Source organism: Diachasma alloeum, unplaced genomic scaffold (assembly GCF_001412515.2).
Source record: "Diachasma alloeum isolate Michigan unplaced genomic scaffold, Dall2.0 Dall_scaffold_00379, whole genome shotgun sequence".
Taxonomy (NCBI): domain Eukaryota; kingdom Metazoa; phylum Arthropoda; class Insecta; order Hymenoptera; family Braconidae; genus Diachasma; species Diachasma alloeum.
This window is the reverse complement of record NW_021680518.1, coordinates 655,063-673,148: the sequence shown is the minus strand read 5'-3', so window position 1 is coordinate 673,148 and position 18,086 is coordinate 655,063. Positions and strand designations below refer to the sequence as shown.

At 38.7% G+C, this 18,086-nt stretch overlaps 2 protein-coding genes across 2 annotated transcripts; both read right to left on the bottom strand.

Annotated features, from left to right (window-relative positions):
- Positions 1-90: 90 nt before the first annotated feature.
- On the bottom strand, positions 91-7,386 carry LOC107041760 (chitinase-3-like protein 1). The gene is made up of 4 exons (XM_015262488.2): positions 7,326-7,386; positions 3,718-4,385; positions 2,665-2,957; positions 91-538 (listed from the first exon to the last, which is right to left on the bottom strand). The coding sequence occupies exons 1-4, from the start codon at positions 7,384-7,386 to the stop codon at positions 169-171; spliced, it is 1,392 nt and encodes a 463-aa protein (XP_015117974.1). The 3' UTR covers positions 91-168.
- Positions 7,387-9,501: 2,115 nt separating this feature from the next.
- LOC107041812 (acidic mammalian chitinase) lies at positions 9,502-16,877 on the bottom strand. The gene is made up of 5 exons (XM_015262564.1): positions 16,797-16,877; positions 15,527-15,590; positions 12,534-13,198; positions 10,814-11,106; positions 9,502-10,026 (listed from the first exon to the last, which is right to left on the bottom strand). The coding sequence occupies exons 2-5, from the start codon at positions 15,588-15,590 to the stop codon at positions 9,618-9,620; spliced, it is 1,431 nt and encodes a 476-aa protein (XP_015118050.1). The 5' UTR covers positions 16,797-16,877; the 3' UTR covers positions 9,502-9,617.
- Positions 16,878-18,086: the final 1,209 nt, after the last annotated feature.

Below are 18,086 nucleotides of genomic sequence, written 5' to 3'. Positions count from 1 at the left end.
TCGAAAAAAAATGGTCAACGGAATTCTCATCAATAAGAGAACAAAAACTCTTTTTCGCATCAATTATTTTTATTTTGTAATGTGAAAAGAATGAGATATTCATCTGCAAAACCAGATAATCGAGACTATGGCGAGGCTTCAATCACAATTAATTTGAAGTTATGTTCATTAATTGAGTGGCCAATCGCAGGCTGCAACGGCTGGGTTAAAGCACAGCCCAGGCGCACACTGCATGGCGTGCTCGACAAATCCACCGAAGTCATCTGGAACACACATGATGAATCCACAGGAACCAGGATCCGGGATGGGTCCGTCTGTCGTGCAAAGGCTTGGGCGAGGTGATGTCGTTGATTCTGGCTTTACTGGTGGGGTTGGCTCTTCAGGAACTGGTTTACCACCTCGAAGGACTGCATTGATGGTCTTGAGAAGGGGATATTTCTCACCACAGACTCCCCCGAAGTCATCACCCTCCACACTCCATATCATGGCGCCAGCCAGATCCAAATCTTTGATGAGCGTTGCCTTCTCACGGATTGATCTTGAGAAAAAAATGGTTAAAGCTCAATTTGAAATTGAATTTGCGCAAAAGACAAACAGAATTTGAGCGAGAATTCTATTTGTTTCCCATCCAAATTTCAGCCAATATAGAATGTCACTATTCAACTGTTATTTTATATAGTCAACACGGTATTCAGCTGATAATTTTTGATAATTCAACTGGTAATTTTTCATGTTGATATATATATGTGAAATACAAAAGATTTCCTGGTCGAATGAGCCCCTGATGGGGACTGACAGATGGATTTTGTCTCATAGTGCAATTCTCTTGGCCGAAATTTGGACGGAAAAATTCTCTTCCCTGAGTATTTCCCTGATGATTTTGAAGCTCTTGTGGTATTGCATATGAGAATTCGGTAATCTGAAAATATATGACCTTTCAAGAATTTTGCGAGGAAACTGAATTATTACATCATTAAATGAAAAAAGAAATTGAAATCAACAAGAAAATTGAGTCAGACTCAATTAGGTAAATAATTTGAAGGGGAAGGCTGGGTCAAATTTTGACCTTTGTAATAGCTCAAGGAGGTTAAATTCAGTAGCGAAGTGGTGAAACGGTTCAAGTCGATTTTGACTATTGGCCAGTTTTTAGTAAATATCTCGGAATCTAAGGGAGATAGCTCAATTTTTGCCCAGACCTTGTTTGAGATTGAGGCTAATATTAGGGCGGATCGGGGACACGTGATTTGGAAAAGGTGTGAAAATTAAGAACACGCGATTTACTAAAAACCCACTGGCGATATACTTTATTTGTGGTGTAAACCACGCGTCTAGAAATTTTATAAGGGTACACTGTTCGTTGAATTGTCTCAATTTAAATTCGATAATAGTCTCTACACTGCACTTGATAATTCTCTTGATAATTCACTTGATTATAGTCTCAAAATGATTGATAATTGACTCGAAATTAATAGATGATTGACTCGAATAGAGACGCTACTAGGAGCGTTAACTCAGTATCTCACGGTGATGTACTCGGTGATGTACTCGATAGAGCGATTGCGACAATACTGACTGTACAAAGATTGAGACGATAATATACTGAACTCGATGGGTGATTTACTTCGTGATCTGACCGTGAACCCGAAGGGTCCCGAGATCGTTCGAGAATTTTCGTTAAGCCCGGTGCCATTAGATAGGAAACTATTGCTGTGTTTTAAACAGACCTTTTTTGTAGCACTCAATTTGCCCAAAAAAAAAGGTTATTACGCAAATTTCATTATCTCCTTTACATAGATTCAGAGATATTCTTCAAAAACTCAACTAAGACTTAAACCATGACCAGCTGATCAATTAAAAACATACGAATGGCTGACCCCCCCCCCCTTCCCCCACCTCCACAAGGGACGGCATATAAGGATTACCTCTAGACATCGGAGCTCAGAATCGGAACTCATAGCCCTGAAGATGCAGACTGCAATGTTTGCGAAACGTCGGCGCAATGCTGAAACTCAACGCGGCATCCATCCGGAAGCCAAAGATGTCATTAATCATGGCCGCGAAAGCCTCAAAACTAAGACTTAAACCATTTTACCACTTCGCTACTGAATTCATTTATAGCAGCCAGTTTCCGGCGCATTATACGTCGAAATACTTCAAGATCATATATTAAAACTTAATATTTACCTATCAGTATCCCTCAGAAATTCAAGGTGCTGTTACTTAATTACCGAGAATTCTCTACAATTTTAATAGAATCCCCATAGAATTTCTAGAGGATTCGCTGAGGTTTTTCCGCTTTCCATGTGATTTATACCTTCAAAACATCTAGGTTTGATCGAGTAGAGAGCCCGGGGATGATACAGGACTTATCCTTAAGTTTCTAAATGGTCAACTCTCAGAATCATTCACCCTATTATCTTGAAAATCGAATGTGAACATCAACTCTCTCAATTCTCTACAATTTTAATAGAATCCCCATAGAATTTCTAGAGAATTCGCTGAGGTTTTTCCGCTTTCCATGTGATTTATACCTTCAAAACATCTAGGTTTGATCGAGTAGAGACTCCGGGGATGATACAGGACTTATCCTTAAGTTTCTAAATGGTCATCCCTCAGAATCATTCACCCTATTATCTTGAAAATCGAATGTGAACATCAACTCACTTGACGTTATCGTATGAAACCCACTGGTTTCCCATGGTGGTATAAGGCACAAAATGTTCCATATTAAAAACAACCTTCCAGCCACCCATGGCGTGCATCTCACAAATTTCATTGTACCCCAGCATTCCAGGCTCGCGAGTGTACGGTCCAGCCATACCAGGGCCACGAGCTGGAGCTCCAACTCTGTTATCTGACGGATTCTCCAGTGTGAAGGATCGTCCATAAAGTGGCATTCCGAGGACAAGTTTCTCCTTGGGGGCACCTTGTTTCAACCAGTACTTAACTGCAGCTTGCTGAGGAAAAACAGCTCAATTATTCCAAGACACAATTTCTCCGACAAACTTTCCCCCCAAAATTTCCTCGTGGCATTTTTTCCTCAAAACACATGCAAATTCTAATTTTCTCCCCGTCGATTTCCTTCCATTTCCGCATGTGAATTTATTCACGAAGATGAAAGAAATTATTCAGTATTTAACTTCAATAACAATCCTCATGCATTGTTATTATCATCAGTGACACGCATCAATGCGTGGCTGTAACATTTTCAATGAGCAGAATAAAAATTCCCCTACAGCTACATTTGGAAGTTTATTCAATTGATACAAACCAAACAAGGTCTTGCAGAATTGGTGGTGAGGATCCACCGAAGAAGAAGTATAAAAATTTTGATACTCGATCGAAACGAGTTGCTTTACACTTCAATGCAAATGACTATACGGTATATCTCACCCGTTTAAGCCGCCTCGTTTCTTTATAATTTACGAAAAATTGTGAAAAAAAATTTGTTTTCTGTTATTCTTTGTTATTAAAATTAATTGCAAAAATGGGAAGAATTTTTGCGGGAAAAATGTCAAGGAAAAAAGGGCGAGGACGAAAATGCCGTAGCGTTCAAGAGCATGCGTAAAGTGAATTTCGAATTTTTTTAAAAGTGAGCTTCGCTTAACTCACGCGTACGCAAAAACAACCACATATTACCCCCAAAACCGTGAAAATTTGAATTTCATGGATGACAATACTTCCACTCGGAAGCAAACGAAATCTTAAAATACTTACAACAGTCAATTGCTTGTCTTTCGGAGTGTCAGAAGGAGAAGCCAGAAAAGGGGCATTCAGTCCCGTGACAAGGTCCTTCGCAACATGAAAATCATAAGCCATGATGTTGATGAAGTCCAAGTATTTGCTCATCTCAGGTATATTGAATGATTTATTGGCGGAAAACTCAGCAGCAGCTACAGCGGCACTCAAAATCAGTCCCTCCTCGTCGAAACGTGACCTCAAGATCTTCAGGAGTTCAATATAATTCTTGCGGTCTTCAGGAGCTCCTCCGCGCTGGGCCGGGTACTCCCAGTCGAGATCGAAACCGTTGAATCCATGCTTCAGGACGAATTTTACCACATTTTCAGCGAAGCCCTTACGTGTTTCTGGCTTAGAAGCCATCTGAGAGTATTGGATTGATCCCTCGTTCCATCCCCCCATGGCTATCAGCGTCTTGAGTCCAGGGCTTTTCAGGCGCAGGTCGTTGAAACGCTTGAAGCCATCCTTGCCCCAGTCATTAGGGAGGTCCTGCCAAGGATCGAGAACCTTCACGTTTTCACCTTCGAGGCCCACAAAAGTGTAGACCAAGTGGGTGCAGAGGGATGTGTCTATGTTCGAGATTTGGAATTGTCCTTTTCCTGGACGATATACTGCCCAACTACCGAAGTAGCAGTAGACGACTTTTTCTGCAAAAGAAAGTCTTTTTCTGTACTGCTTCTCACGATTTCTCGTCTGGGAATTGGTATTACATACTTCTCAAGCTCGAAAACTTGAAAATCACTACAGAAAAATATTTTTCTGTACTGCTTCTCACGATTTCTCGTCTGGGAATTGGTATTACATACTTCCCAAACTCGAAAACTTGAAAATCACTACAGAAAAATATTGTTCCTGGGTTGTTGCGATGGGGTTTTTTTACTCGTGTGGTTGGCCAGTCCTCGCCTACGGCTCGGAGGCCAACGTCATACGAGTAAAAAACCCCATCGCAACAGGCCGGAAAAATACTAGTTCCTGGGTTGTTGCGATGGGGTTTTTTTACTCGTGTGGTTGGCCAGTCCTCGCCTACGGCTCGGAGGCCAACGTCATACGAGTAAAAAACCCCATCGCAACAGGCCGGAAATAGTATCTTATGTCATAAGGCGATAAAAGTATTATCTGGCGAATGTGAGTTCGCCTTCGGTTCGGATTATAATCACATTCGTCAAATAATGCTTTTATCGCCGTGTGACATACGATATTTTATGTCGTTGGGCCTGATGACATAAATGAATTTATTTCTAAGGTTCTGGTTCATCTCCACTGTTCTCGAACATTGAAAATGGTTTCAAGAGATTGGAGAAAATAAAAGGATCATTTGTCTCTCTATATCTCTCGATATAATAACAAATAAGGGGGGGGATATCCAGTGATTCCACCAAATCTGTATATGAAATATTGTCTCAAAAAATCTTCGAAGTTCTGCTTTTTTTCAGCTGAAATTCCATTCCATTTAGGAGACACTCCAGTTGCAACTTTTAAAAATATTCCGCCCAATATTATCCTCATATATAACAGAAAAAATGCTGATTACTTTTGGAACTTCTTCTCTTGAATTCACGGGGATTGAAACGCTGAATTTGTATTTTCATATTTGAATGTTAAAAAAAGATCTCTATCAATGCCGGTTTCATTTCACGGAGGGGATATTCGACAGTGAATTCCGGTGAAGGGAGTTGCGGTCACACGAATGGGGGAGGAGCGAGCGAAGCGAGCGGAGCGAGCAGGGAGTGGAGCCCCTTAGTATTTATATATTGTCATTTTGCCATGTTTCGCTCACGACTCGAATCATATTGAGTCCCGTTAATAATTGTGGACGTCCGCATGAAAAGGGACAGTTAATTTTGCTGAAAAAATTGTTCTAGAAAAATACAAATCCATTGACCGATGGCAGTGGTTGTGTGCTTAGAGTGTGGGATTCGCATGCGGGCCACCCAGGGGGCCTATTTTCGAAATATTTCCGTGCACGGAAGTGGCTTCGTAGACGAATTGCGTATAGGAATCATATAGGCGTTCCGTCAACGGAGTCGATTCTGCGCATGGAAATATTTCGAGAATAGGCCCCCAGGTCTGATTTCTGGCTGAGGGGGGCCAAAATTTGTGACCCTCCAAATCTCACGGTTTCATTTGTCGAGCGGGAGTCTCTTGATCAAACAAAAAAACTCTAAAAAATTCTATAGAAACTGTCTGAAGAGTAAAAGTTATCTAGAAAAATCAAATTCTATTAACTGTTTCTATTGAATATTTTCTATTCAACAATTCAATAGAATCGTCCAAAAACTAATAGAAATCCAATAGAATTTTCTAACGAATTCGCTGGGTTTTTCTATTAGATTGCAACTGGTCATCGTCCGAGGGCTCTCAGCCAAGAATTTAAAAATTGTGAGCATTGTTGTTTACGGCGAATATATCTGCATATAGGTTTACGAAAAGAATATTGATAGATGATAAAAGTAGGAAGATGGCGTTTTATCAGATGGGAAATGAAATGAAAAAGTTTTATAAGATTCTTCATGAAATACTCCGGCGGAAACCGCCGTCTCAGTGCTGACGTGGACTTTTTGTGATGTCAGTTATTGATAAGATAAATATAATGGCAACATTTATTTTTGATCGATAATTCTTCAATCATCGATCATTTTTTTAGGTCAATGCCTGTCTGTTACTTCCTGCTCGTTATAAATGGTGTTTTGACCCTTTGAAACCTTAACTTAACTTGAAATGATTTTTTTTCTCAGTGTGAGTCATGAAGAGTTGGAATATCATGACCGAGTACTATCTCAATTGGGATTCATTTGTGGAGATAATAATGGTTACCGTACGCGACCCTTCGAGTTGGTCACCTCCGCGGGGATTTGCCGGCGAAAAACGTCAGAAAACATTTTTTACAGCTTGAAAAAATGTCTCGGTGAAAAATTTCCTCTGATAAATATGTTTACGCCCCTCATTCCGACTCGGAATCCTCGAGACCTCGGGAGTCTCGGGATTGCCGCGACATTTTCTGGCAAAAGGAATCGGGCTCATCAGACTTTTCTCGCTTAACTACTGAAAAAAAATCCCAATTCCTCGCGAACAAAAAATATGGAAAAAGAAAATTTTATTTCATCTTTATAACGTTCGAACTACACGGAGAGAAATTTTATGGGGAAAAACGTGAATATTTCCCCGTATTTCTGTGAAAATTTCACAGAAATTTTACCAGAAATACCAAGAAATTTTACCTTAACAGCACTAGAATTCTTCACAGCGGGTGGATTGTGATTTTTTCCAGTACTCATACGCGAATTCTTCTAGAAAATTTCTCTCAGTGTACGATCTTTATTTATGAAATCAGTAGCGAAGTGGTCAAACGCTTTAAGTCGATTTTGACTGCTCATGACTTTTCAGTAAATATCCCGCAATCTAAGGCAGATAGCAAAATTTCTGTCATGACCTTTTCGGTAGAGTACATTAAGAGCTTCAAAAAAGATATATACAAAAATTTCGCTGTCTCCCTTAGATTTTGAGATATTCCTCGAAAACTCAGCTAAGAGCTAAGCCGACTCAAACCATTTGACTTCGCTTCTGAAATAAAACTTTCTGTCACTTACCACGTGCAGCACTGACTGCGATCAATGCCAGACAGCTAACGAGAAACCAGAGGTTGCGCATCTAGGAACAAAAATAGTTCAATAGATCATTAATTACGCGGATAATCCTGATCACGAGGTGACACTAATTAATTAAAATTCATGTGACTCTCTTGAAAATGCGCAACAATTCAATGAGACACTCACCTTGATGTATCTTTTGATACAACGTCTCACCGGACGAAAAATCCGTATTTATCCAATTCCTCGACTGACCGATGATTATTTTTTATCGCCCACCCTCGCCGCACGATAATATCAATCGATAAAAAATTATTGGGGGCCGTAATCTGCGTTCTCCACCTCCCCTCTTTTCTTGAAAATGAAATAAAAGCATTGATGGATCTTATGATTAATCCATCGATCTTGAAGTGGGCAGCCCTCTAATTGGATAATTGTGTCGAAGAAATGATCGTCTGATGTTTCCGACGAATTGTTTGTTCAAGTCAATGGATTTTTATTGTTTTCAATGAATCCAGCAGATAACAGTGCATCCATTGGGAAGCTTACAATCAATGGAATTGATGGAAATGAAAAAAAGAGAAAAATCGTAAATTTTATAGTTTAATAACAGTTTTACGCCGTGAGTGATCATTATTTCACAGTAAAGGGGTAGTCAAAATTTTTTGAAAATATTGGAAAAATTTTGAAAGAGCCTTTTCTGGATCAGTTGTCTGAATGATACATTTCTAGAGGAGAGTCGAGCGTTAGGGGCACGTTTCGTGATCTTCTCCAGTTGTCAATATTTTCGCTTATAAATGAAGATATTGACAATTGGAAAAGATCTCAAACATGTCCCATTTTGCCCGACCCTCCCCTAATTTTCTCATTATTTGCATGATTCCTCAACAGAAATTAACAATGCTCTTTCAAAATTTTCCTTATTTTCATCATAAATCTGGATTTTTTGCGGTTCTCCGCTTCATGCAGAACTGAATGGAAATTTCCGGATAAAAAAATCGACAAAAAACAATCTAGATAACATTCGAGAAATAATCCAATTGGGCCTTAATTCATCATCAGGGATGAGCAATAATATTAGATTTTGATTATATTCAAAGGGGATTATCTCATTATATTGTTTAAAGTTTAACTATATTTAATAAATTTGAAATATTATAAAATTTATTGACAAAATTATCCGATTGATGGTGAATAAAATATTTGATAATATTGAAATGTCATTTTTTAGTGAACAAGCTAATTCTAAATTTAGGTACTTGATTTTTCGATTATCCAAATAATCGTCAATCTTCCTACCTAAATTATTGTTTGGCCGAATATTTCGAAATTTAAGGTCTGGGTGTACTATCTTTCGAACCTTATCTCGATGTTTTTTTTCATCTTTCGTCATCTGAAATTGTCAATTGAGTCCTGCATCATGCAGAAATTTTGAAAAATTATGAATGAATAATAAAAAAAAGTAGAAGAAATTCTCAATTTTTTCAAAGAGCATTTTTAATTAATATTCAGAATAAGTTGAATAACAAGAAATTCACAAATGTATCTGACTTACGGTGACAAATGGCGGCCTGTCACCCAATATCATGCATTGGGAAGACTGATTTCGTAAATCTTTTCCCACACTGTACAGAGACATTTATTACGGAAAAGCTCTTTGAACAAAATTTTAATATTTTGGAGAATTTTTGAATCACACTTTTATCACATAAAAATGGCAGATGACTACATACCACTGTTTTGAAAATTGAAATACCTAGCTGTCACTTCCCATGAGGAGTTAGTTTTTTGTTATCCACCATGGAAAATGACAGCTAATAGATAATTTGCCACAGCGAATCAGATATTTGTAATTTCCACTTTTTTCAACTCATTCTGAATCTCAATTAAAAACGCTCTTTGACAAAGTTCAGTATTTTTCTATTTTTTTTATCATTCTATCATAATTTTTGGAAATTTCTACATGATGTACCACTCAGTTGACAATTTTGGATTACGAAAGGTGAAAAAAATCCAGATAACATTCAAAAGATAGTACACCCGGGCCTTAATATTAAAAATGTCAAGATTTATGTTAACAATTGACAACTTCACAATTTAACGGTAATTATGATTAATTGATATGCCTATCACTGTTCATCAACACTAAAACTCTAACCGAATGAAAACACATCAATGATTTGCAGTAAATTCTTTATATTCTATTACAAAATCTAGCATCTGTCTACAGTAGTTCATCGAGACATTAACGAATGATCAATCAGAATTGATTGAAGAATGGGTGAATTGATTCTATATCCAGTCACAGATTCCATTGGATGGGTTGAAACAGAGGCCGGGAGCGCACTGCATGGGATGTTGTTCGAATCTACCCTTGACACTAGGGACACAGGCGATGAATCCACAGGAGTCTGGGTCAGGGATGTTTCCCGCCAGGGTGCAAAGACCTGGGCGGGAGGTTGGTTCATCTCCAATTGGCTCCGCAGTTTCTGGTACCTCTGCCACTTCTGTTACTTCCGGTTCTGCTGGTGGGCTTGCCTCCTCAGGAACTGCCTTTCCACCGCGAAGGACTGCATTGATGGTCTTAAGGAGCGGGTATTTCTCACCGCAGAGTCCCTTGAAGTCGTCAGTTTCTATACTCCAGACCATGGCACCACCTAAATCCAGATCTTTGACGAGTTCCGCCTTTTCGCGGATTGATCTGTTGAGGAAAAATATTCCTAGAGAATTTTTTCCTAAATTTAGATGGCACACTGAGAGAAATATCGTCATAATATCACAAAACTAATTTCTTGCGCCAAATATCTCATCTCTTGAGGATAAATTTTTTGGGATGAGAATTCCGGATAATGGGTCAGACAATGTCAGACTTCAGTGAAGTGTTCATGACTTGAACATGAACATTTCGTGATAAAGTGAGAATTTCTTGCCACAAGAAATCGGTTGTTTCGTGTCAGAAGATGAGAAAATGACTAAAAATATTAAAAGCTTTGATTGAGGGAATCATGAATCAGAGGCTTTCATATTGAATGAATAGAGAGTTTATGCAGAGGAAAACCTCCAGATATTAAAAAAATATAACCGTCGCTTACGCTTTGAGTTCGAGGGAAGCAACATCTTCTTTTCCTTCTGTCAAACTATTCTTGTTTTTTAAGGAATATTATCTCATTTCGAAAAAAGACATCACCTTTTCATTCAGCATCCGCCAAACAATTCTTTTCGATTCCCAGTGAACGTTCATAATGTGACGGTGAAATCAAGATTTACACGTGTGGACAAATTCGATAGAAAACCTTAGCGAATTCGCTAGAAAATTCTATTGGAATTCTCTAGGGGATTCTATTAAAATTTTAGAGAATTCCCGTTAAAATTTTATTTGTTTTTTGCGCCGATTCTATTGATATTTGATCGGAAAAAGTCAATAGATTTCGATTTTTTATTTTGCCTTTTCACAACACCTGAGAAAATCAAATGGTAGTTTAACTCACTTGACATTATCGTATCCAACCCACTGATCTCCCTTAGTCGCATAAGGCGCACGACGTTCTTCATCGTAAACGACTTTCCAGCCCCCTTGAGCTTGCGTCTCGCAGATTTCATTGTACCCCAACATTCCAGGCTCACGAGTATAAGGTCCAGCAGTACCAGCGCCACGAGCTGGAGCTCCAACTCCATTATCTGACGGATTCGCCAGTGTGAAGGCTCGTCCATAGAGTGGCATTCCGAGGACGAGTTTCTCCCTGGGTGCACCTTGTTGCAGCCAGTACTTAACTGCAGATTGCTGAAAAAAAATTATTTATCTCAACAGAGAACTTGCGTGAAGCTCAATTCTTTCCAATTCCCCTATTCACACATTCCTCATCACATATGGATAGCTACACTGGGAAAAAAATTACTTTTCTGTACTGCTTCTCACGATTTCTCGTCTGGGAGTTGGTATTACATACTTCCCAAACTCGAAAACTTGAAAATCACTACAGAAAAATATTGTTCCTGAGCTGTTGCGATAGGGTTTTTTTCCTCGTGTGGTTGGCCAGTCCTCGCCTACGGCTCGGAGGCCAACGCCATACGAGTAAAAAACCCCATCGCAACAGGCCGGAAAAATACTATTTGCCAATGAATCATTTTCTTGGGAGAAGAATTTATTTTTTTAGGAGCTTATTTCTCTAGGCCAGTCATTCTCAGGTGGTCCATGTCCATCTCCAAATATTACAATTATGTTGAATAATGAGATAATTATACTACATGTGACCTTGAATGAACACGCTTCATTATTTTTCAATTTTTTCAAATTCGAGGTTTTCTAACGCATAATAATTTGAAATAATTTTAAAGATTAATAATTGTCAATGGAGTTTATTCAAGGTCATATCTAATATAATCATTCCATAATTGAACATAATTGTAATATTTAGAGATGGACTTGGACTCCTTGATAATGACTGGCCTGGAGAAATACGCTCCGCAAAAAATAAATTCTTCTCCCAAGAAAATTATTCCTTGGCAAAAGTAATTTTTTTTCTCAGTGTAAACAACGAAAATTATGGAGAAGTATTGCCTAGATGTCTTATGATAATACATTGAACATCAGTCGTTTTCGAGGCCAGCTCCTGGGGTACAATGCGACACGGTTGGAGATGAAATCGACCCATGAAACCGCAAATATGTAAAAACTCGAATAGGGTATATACACTGAGGGAAATATTCAGTAAAAATGACGGAACAAAAATGACGGAATCGTTTTCCGGCAATTTTTACAGGAATGGCAGAGAAGAAATCTGAAACGTTCAGTGAATTTTCAGGTTCATCATCGAACAAAGTACGAAATTGTCACGTAATTTTTCCCGAGGAAGTAAAATCTTTCAGAAACTTGCCGACTTATTATGCCTCCAAAATCAAAAATTCTTGAACGTTCAGCAATTTTTATGAAGCTGGTGAGTTATTTTTACGTTCCGTTCCGTAAAATTTCTCAATCGTTGGGGAAAAATTACGAAACGACTTGTTGTACCCACAACGGTGAGTTATAAAACGGGTGGTGAATTTTTACGGAACAAATCGTAGAATTTACGTGGCGATTCGTACAATTTCAGTTCCGACTCACATTTTTATTGAATTTTACTTTGCTCGCGGATTACGGTTCGAAACGTAATTTTGACGTTTTTTCCGGTAATTTTTATGGAATTTTTCTCCGAAAAATAATTCACTTACAACAGCCAATTTCTTGTTCGCCGCAGTGTCGGAAGAGGCGGGTTGAAGGGGTGCATTGATACCAGTGACGGATTCCCAAGCTCCGTGGAGATCATAAGCCATGATGTTGATAAAGTCCAAATATTTGCTCATCTCCGGAATATTGAATGATTTCGAGGCAGACGACTCAGCAGCAGCCACAGCGGCACTCAAAAGGAGTCCCTCTTTATCGAAACGTGACCTCAAGGTCTTCAGGAGTTCGACGTAATTCACGCGGTCCTGAGGCGCTCCACCGCGCTGTGCCGGGTACTCCCAGTCGACGTCGAAGCCGTCGAATCCCCATTTCTTGACGAATTTCACGACATTATCAGCAAATTGCTCCCGTGATGCTGCGTTAGCAGCCATCTGAGAGTACTTTGCTGATCCCTCGTTCCATCCTCCAATGGCGATCAGCGTTTTGACTGAACTGTTCCTCTTACGCAGGGCGTTGAAACGCCCGAAGCCGTCCTTGCCCCATTCGTCGGGGAGGTCCTGCCAAGGATCGAGAACCTTCACGCTGTCATCTTCAAGACCCACGAAGGTGTAGATCAGATGGGTGCAGACGGTGGGATCGATATCACTGATGTCGAATTGGCCATTCCCCGGACGGTAGACTGACCAGCTACCAAAATAACAGACGACTTTTTCTGGAAAAATTAGATAATTGATTGTGTTGAATTTCGGGGTCTTCCTCGAGATCAAAATTCACTCTCCCAAGTTCTTTTATGTTAAGGAAAGGTTTATTGTTTTATGTAGCTATGGGGTCTTCCCTGAGAGTGTAAAATGGGGGAAAAGTTCTCTCGGGACTTTTAATGATGGGTTTTTCCCACAAGTACACCTGGCGACCAGGCGGGTCAAGAGGAAAGTCCGAGCGTTTTCTTCAGGGGGTGGAAATTATATTGCCCTCCTAGGTCTATGTTAGCCCTGCGCCTCACTAGCAACCCTCTTTAGTCTTTCGTAGATATTCATAGTGTCAACTACCTCCTGACTGTGTAGAGTCTTAGAAATTTTTCAATTAAAGTGTTCACATAGATAAAAGGTGTTTCTTATTTTTAAACCCCATAATCCAATAGATTAAGATAATATGCTGGCGGTTTCAGTGTTTTCGGCGATGTTTGTCGATTAATGGAGAACACCAATTTTTCATGCCCCTTCATCGAAGGTTTTCACTCGATGCTGTCAATGGCCGATTAATCAATTTTCGATTCTTTCATCCAAACATCAATTTTTTTAACAAGCTACTAACAAAATTTTTCATTTTTTTATCGAATAATAATGTTGATTGATTGAGAATACAAAATTATAATTTTCATCACTTGTGCGTAAAGTAAAATTTTGCGCTCCGCGTGCGCAAAATCCCACTTTTCACACATTGTGATGAAAAATATCGTTCGATACTCATGGCAAAAGTGTGTTCTGTACTGTTCTCACGATTTCTCGCCTGAGAATTGGTATTGCATACTTCCCAAACTCGAAAACTTGAAAATCACTACAAAAAAGTCTTGTCCCGGGCTGCTGCGATGGGGATTTTGTACTCGTGTGGTTGGCCGTTTCTCGCATTCGGCTCGGACGCCAACGCCATGCGAGTAAAAAACTTCATCACAGCAGCCCGGAAAAATACTATTTTTGGCTCGTGGGAGGTGAGTGATATAATCCCACGAGCCACGTCGGATCGAACTCGCAACCTTTCGCACACTCTGTGTAGGGATGGGCGATGATTCAAAAATAAATGATTTGGCTCGTGGGATTATATCACTCACCTCCCACGAGCCAAAACCACTTTTCCGCACTTGTATCGAAATATACTATTACTCGCAATCGGAAGTAATTATTTTCTACAGCATGTACGTTATAAATGGAAAGTGGACAAGTCAAGTCGCCTATTGTTTTTTTTAACTAAAATTTTTAACAATTATTGCAGCTAACGTCCAGCCACGTAAAATATTTAGTATATTTTTTCAATTAATCAACAAACCTGTTTTGAGACTCGAAATTGAACTCTCCAGCAGTACTTATCATTGAAACGTAAGTTACATTTTTTAAATATATCTTGTTCAATAAAAACAAGACGAAAAAAAGTATTAAAAAAAAAAAAAAATTTCCTGTGTAATGAGAAAAAACTGATTTCTGAAATCATCGATGTTTTTTCCCGAAAAATCAATTCACAAAATCGATTTTTTTTTATCATCGCCCATCCCTTCACAGAGTGTGCGAAAGGTTGCGAGTTCGATCCGACGTGGAACCGACTTTTTCAACGTGAGGCTCCTGGGGTGTCCCCTATGCTATTCCTGTGTTCTATAGGAGTGCGAACGCGTACAGTGTAGATTCTACACTGTAGAATCCACAGCCGCCTGCACAGGGCTGGACAGTGCTTTACAGTGGTTTTTGAAGCCTTTCTACTCAAGAAACATGAATAGCAACCATATTGATTATGGTATAAACTAATAAATAGGAATAATAGCACCACCATTCACACCGATAGACATCATAGCAAAACACGTCGTTGAACAACTTTCTTGTATAAATTCACTCTAGATAAGTAATCTTTTGTTTATTGGAGAAATGTTAAACGCATTAGTGTATTTGTATTTGGCAACTATGACAATAAACACCTTAAAAAAAAATCCTGGACAGTGCCAAATGGGACCCGTAAAGGGACTCGAAGATAAAAAAAACTCCCCGAAGCGGGAGGAAAATGTGTACTTTGCGCCCGCCGGGGCGAAAAAGTTTCTACTCTAAAAATAATTAACCTGCAATTTTTAGGTTCAAACAAGACTTGTTTGAGTACATCAGTGTACATTCGCATATATAGGAATCTATGAGTAAAGTGATGATTCAGAGCGCATGTAGACTTTGTGTGAGGTAATTCTTGATAAGATAAATCCAATCGCGATGTTTAGTTCCGGTCGAAAATTCTTCAATTATTCATCAATACGTCATAAATAAAACATTAAATAACCTGTATATTCACTTACTACTATCTGACGCCTTGACGGCGGCCAATGCCAAGCAGCTAGCGAGAATTAAAAAAACGCGCATCTGGAAAAAGAAAGAAAATAGTTGAGTGAATTTGTGATAGGAATGACCCATCATCGCTGACAAGGACTCGATTATTTATTTATTTATCGCTGTATACAGACCCACCGGCACAAGAACTGTGATCATATGGAGATCAAAGGACACCATAAACATGAGTTTCCTAAATAAATCAACGAAATAGTCTTTCTTGATCGATGAATGGAATTTTTAGGTACAACACGCATTATCCAAATGTAATGAATAAATAATGGTTTTCTGAAAATTAGCCATATACACGATATATTACGCATGAAAAAATTCAATAGATAACCTAGCGAATTCGTAAGAAAATTCTACATGAATTCTATGGGATATTCGATAAAAAAATCAATAGATTTCGAATTTCTGTTTGAAATTTTCTCTCGAAATTTTTTCGAAAAAAATGCTTGGGCATCAATTTTCTAAGTTTTTTCCACTCGCATTCTGTAATGCGAAACAAAACAAAATCCAACGGAAAAAACTTGGAAGATTTGTGCCCAATAATTTCTAACAGAAAAAATCTTGAGAGAAAAATTCAAACAGAAATTCGAAATCTATTGACTTTTTCAATAGATTTTGAAAACAAGTAAAATTTTTCAATAGAATTCCAATAGAAATCCTATAGAAACCCCATAGAATTCCTATAGAATTCCGATACAATTTTCCAGCGAATTCGCGAGGTTTTTTATTAAATTTTTTCATACGTGATGGCCCGAAGTTTCGGAATAAAAATGTGAAAATCTAACTACTTATGATATTTTTGGCGGACACAGAGAGAAATGTTCAGTAAAAATTACGAAACTCACAATTCCCTCACCGATTACGGAATCGACTCAGAAAAATTAAGTGACGGTATCGTCATTTTTCACAGGAGATTCACATAAAAATTACGGAACGCAGTGGAAAAATTCCGTAACAGTTCCGTAAAATTTCCTACAACCACATTTCGCTCCGAAATTGCGGAAAAGATACGTAATTTTTATTGAATATTTCTCTCCGTGAATATTTCCATTGATAGGGCACTTAAAAATTTTGAGATGTCAAATTTTTTTTAATTTTTCCGAGGCTTTACTGCAGTAGAAAACTAATTTAAGAAATCGGAAAAAGTGCGGCGCGGCCGCGATTTGTGAACACCTTCAAAATACATCAAACTACCCACTACAATTATGATTCATCTGTCTATTTTACCTCTTTCAATCGGCGATGTGAGCACTTGAATGAACGAACTCAAACTGATATCAATTGCCAAGATAGCGACTTATATACCTGATTTGGTCGATTACGCGACTTTTCATCATTTCAGATAATGCTGTAGGAAATACGTGAAAGGATTATCATGAATCCCTTGTCCGCATCAAACTCGTTATCTAAACATCTCCGCCAATACCCCGAACTAGTCCCAACCATTTCTCCAATTGTTCGATAGCGGATTGGATCATTCAGTTGTCAATGTGCTCTAGTTGCCGCATATTGCACACGTGCCGATGAATGTTATTGTCCCCACGTGAATTATAATTGTCCTTGGAGCCGCTATGATCGATTGTTAATGGATTTGAGGCACGTTTCCTGGTTCTCGACGTCAACTTCGCAAATTTAGGTGTGAGAACATTCGCTCGATAATCTCCTTGATTTGCCGCATCTTCCAGGGCACTCCGGCTGTTCGTGAAGAATTGCACGTAATTCCCTCCCTAAATTTACGGCTCATAATAAGTTTATCGTGACGCTCGGAGGACGATCAAACGAAATTTGAGCAATCAATTACTCATTTATTCCGCTTCTTCCAATATTTCATTTATTATTATTTATTTCTGCATATAGGATATTGGAATTTACAAAATCACTCAATTGTTTTCTCCTCTACTGCGTCGTACATTCCAAATAATTTTCTCTTTCCCAGTATTTTTTTTTACGAACGGTTTATATACATGTGGGGCCTGTGTCCCTTACATACACAAATTTCAAGAACAACAGACCCTTGTCCGACACATGGTGACAAGGGAAAACCATGGAGGCCAGAGGGCAAAGGACCACTGCAGTTTCTCTCTAAGCAGTCAGTCTCTCGAGGAGAGAATAGGCGTGAAGACCTCTCAAATAAATAGTTCAGTTTTACCTAACTCTCTGTGTTTCATTGACTTTCATCCTGATAAATCTCATAATTACAATATAGGATACATAGCAATCGCAGGGAGGATGAAATATACAAAATATAGTCTGTATGGACATAATGGGCAAAATTTCACATTTGGAAGAGCAAAATGTGATAAACTAAAAACGTAAATATGACTTGAAAGCTGTTAGAGAAATGCACAATGAGAATCTACCGGCCTTATTCACTAAGAGATTATACAAAAAATCTTCGAAAACAATGAGAGATGTTATTTCGACCGGTATATTCATATTCTGTATTGTTATGCCCCAGATGTGGTCAATTGCGCTATTGTTTAATATGTGGACATACAGCATTGTCAGCGCGACGCT

Excerpts from the sequence above, each read along its gene's own strand:
- LOC107041812 (XM_015262564.1), bottom strand. The coding sequence starts at position 15,590 with ATGCGCGTTTTTTTAATTCTCGCTAGCTGCTTGGCATTGGCCGCCGTC. Across the intron at positions 13,199-15,526 it reads CGTCAAGGCGTCAGATAGTA|AAAAAGTCGTCTGTTATTTT; the intron begins GTAAGTGAATAT and ends TAATTTTTCCAG. Across the intron at positions 10,027-10,813 it reads GTTGGATACGATAATGTCAA|ATCAATCCGCGAAAAGGCGG; the intron begins GTGAGTTAAACT and ends TTTCCTCAACAG.
- LOC107041760 (XM_015262488.2), bottom strand. The coding sequence starts at position 7,386 with ATGCGCAACCTCTGGTTTCTCGTTAGCTGTCTGGCATTGATCGCAGTC. Across the intron at positions 4,386-7,325 it reads CGCAGTCAGTGCTGCACGTG|AAAAAGTCGTCTACTGCTAC; the intron begins GTAAGTGACAGA and ends TTTCTTTTGCAG. Across the intron at positions 539-2,664 it reads GTTTCATACGATAACGTCAA|ATCAATCCGTGAGAAGGCAA; the intron begins GTGAGTTGATGT and ends TTTTTTCTCAAG.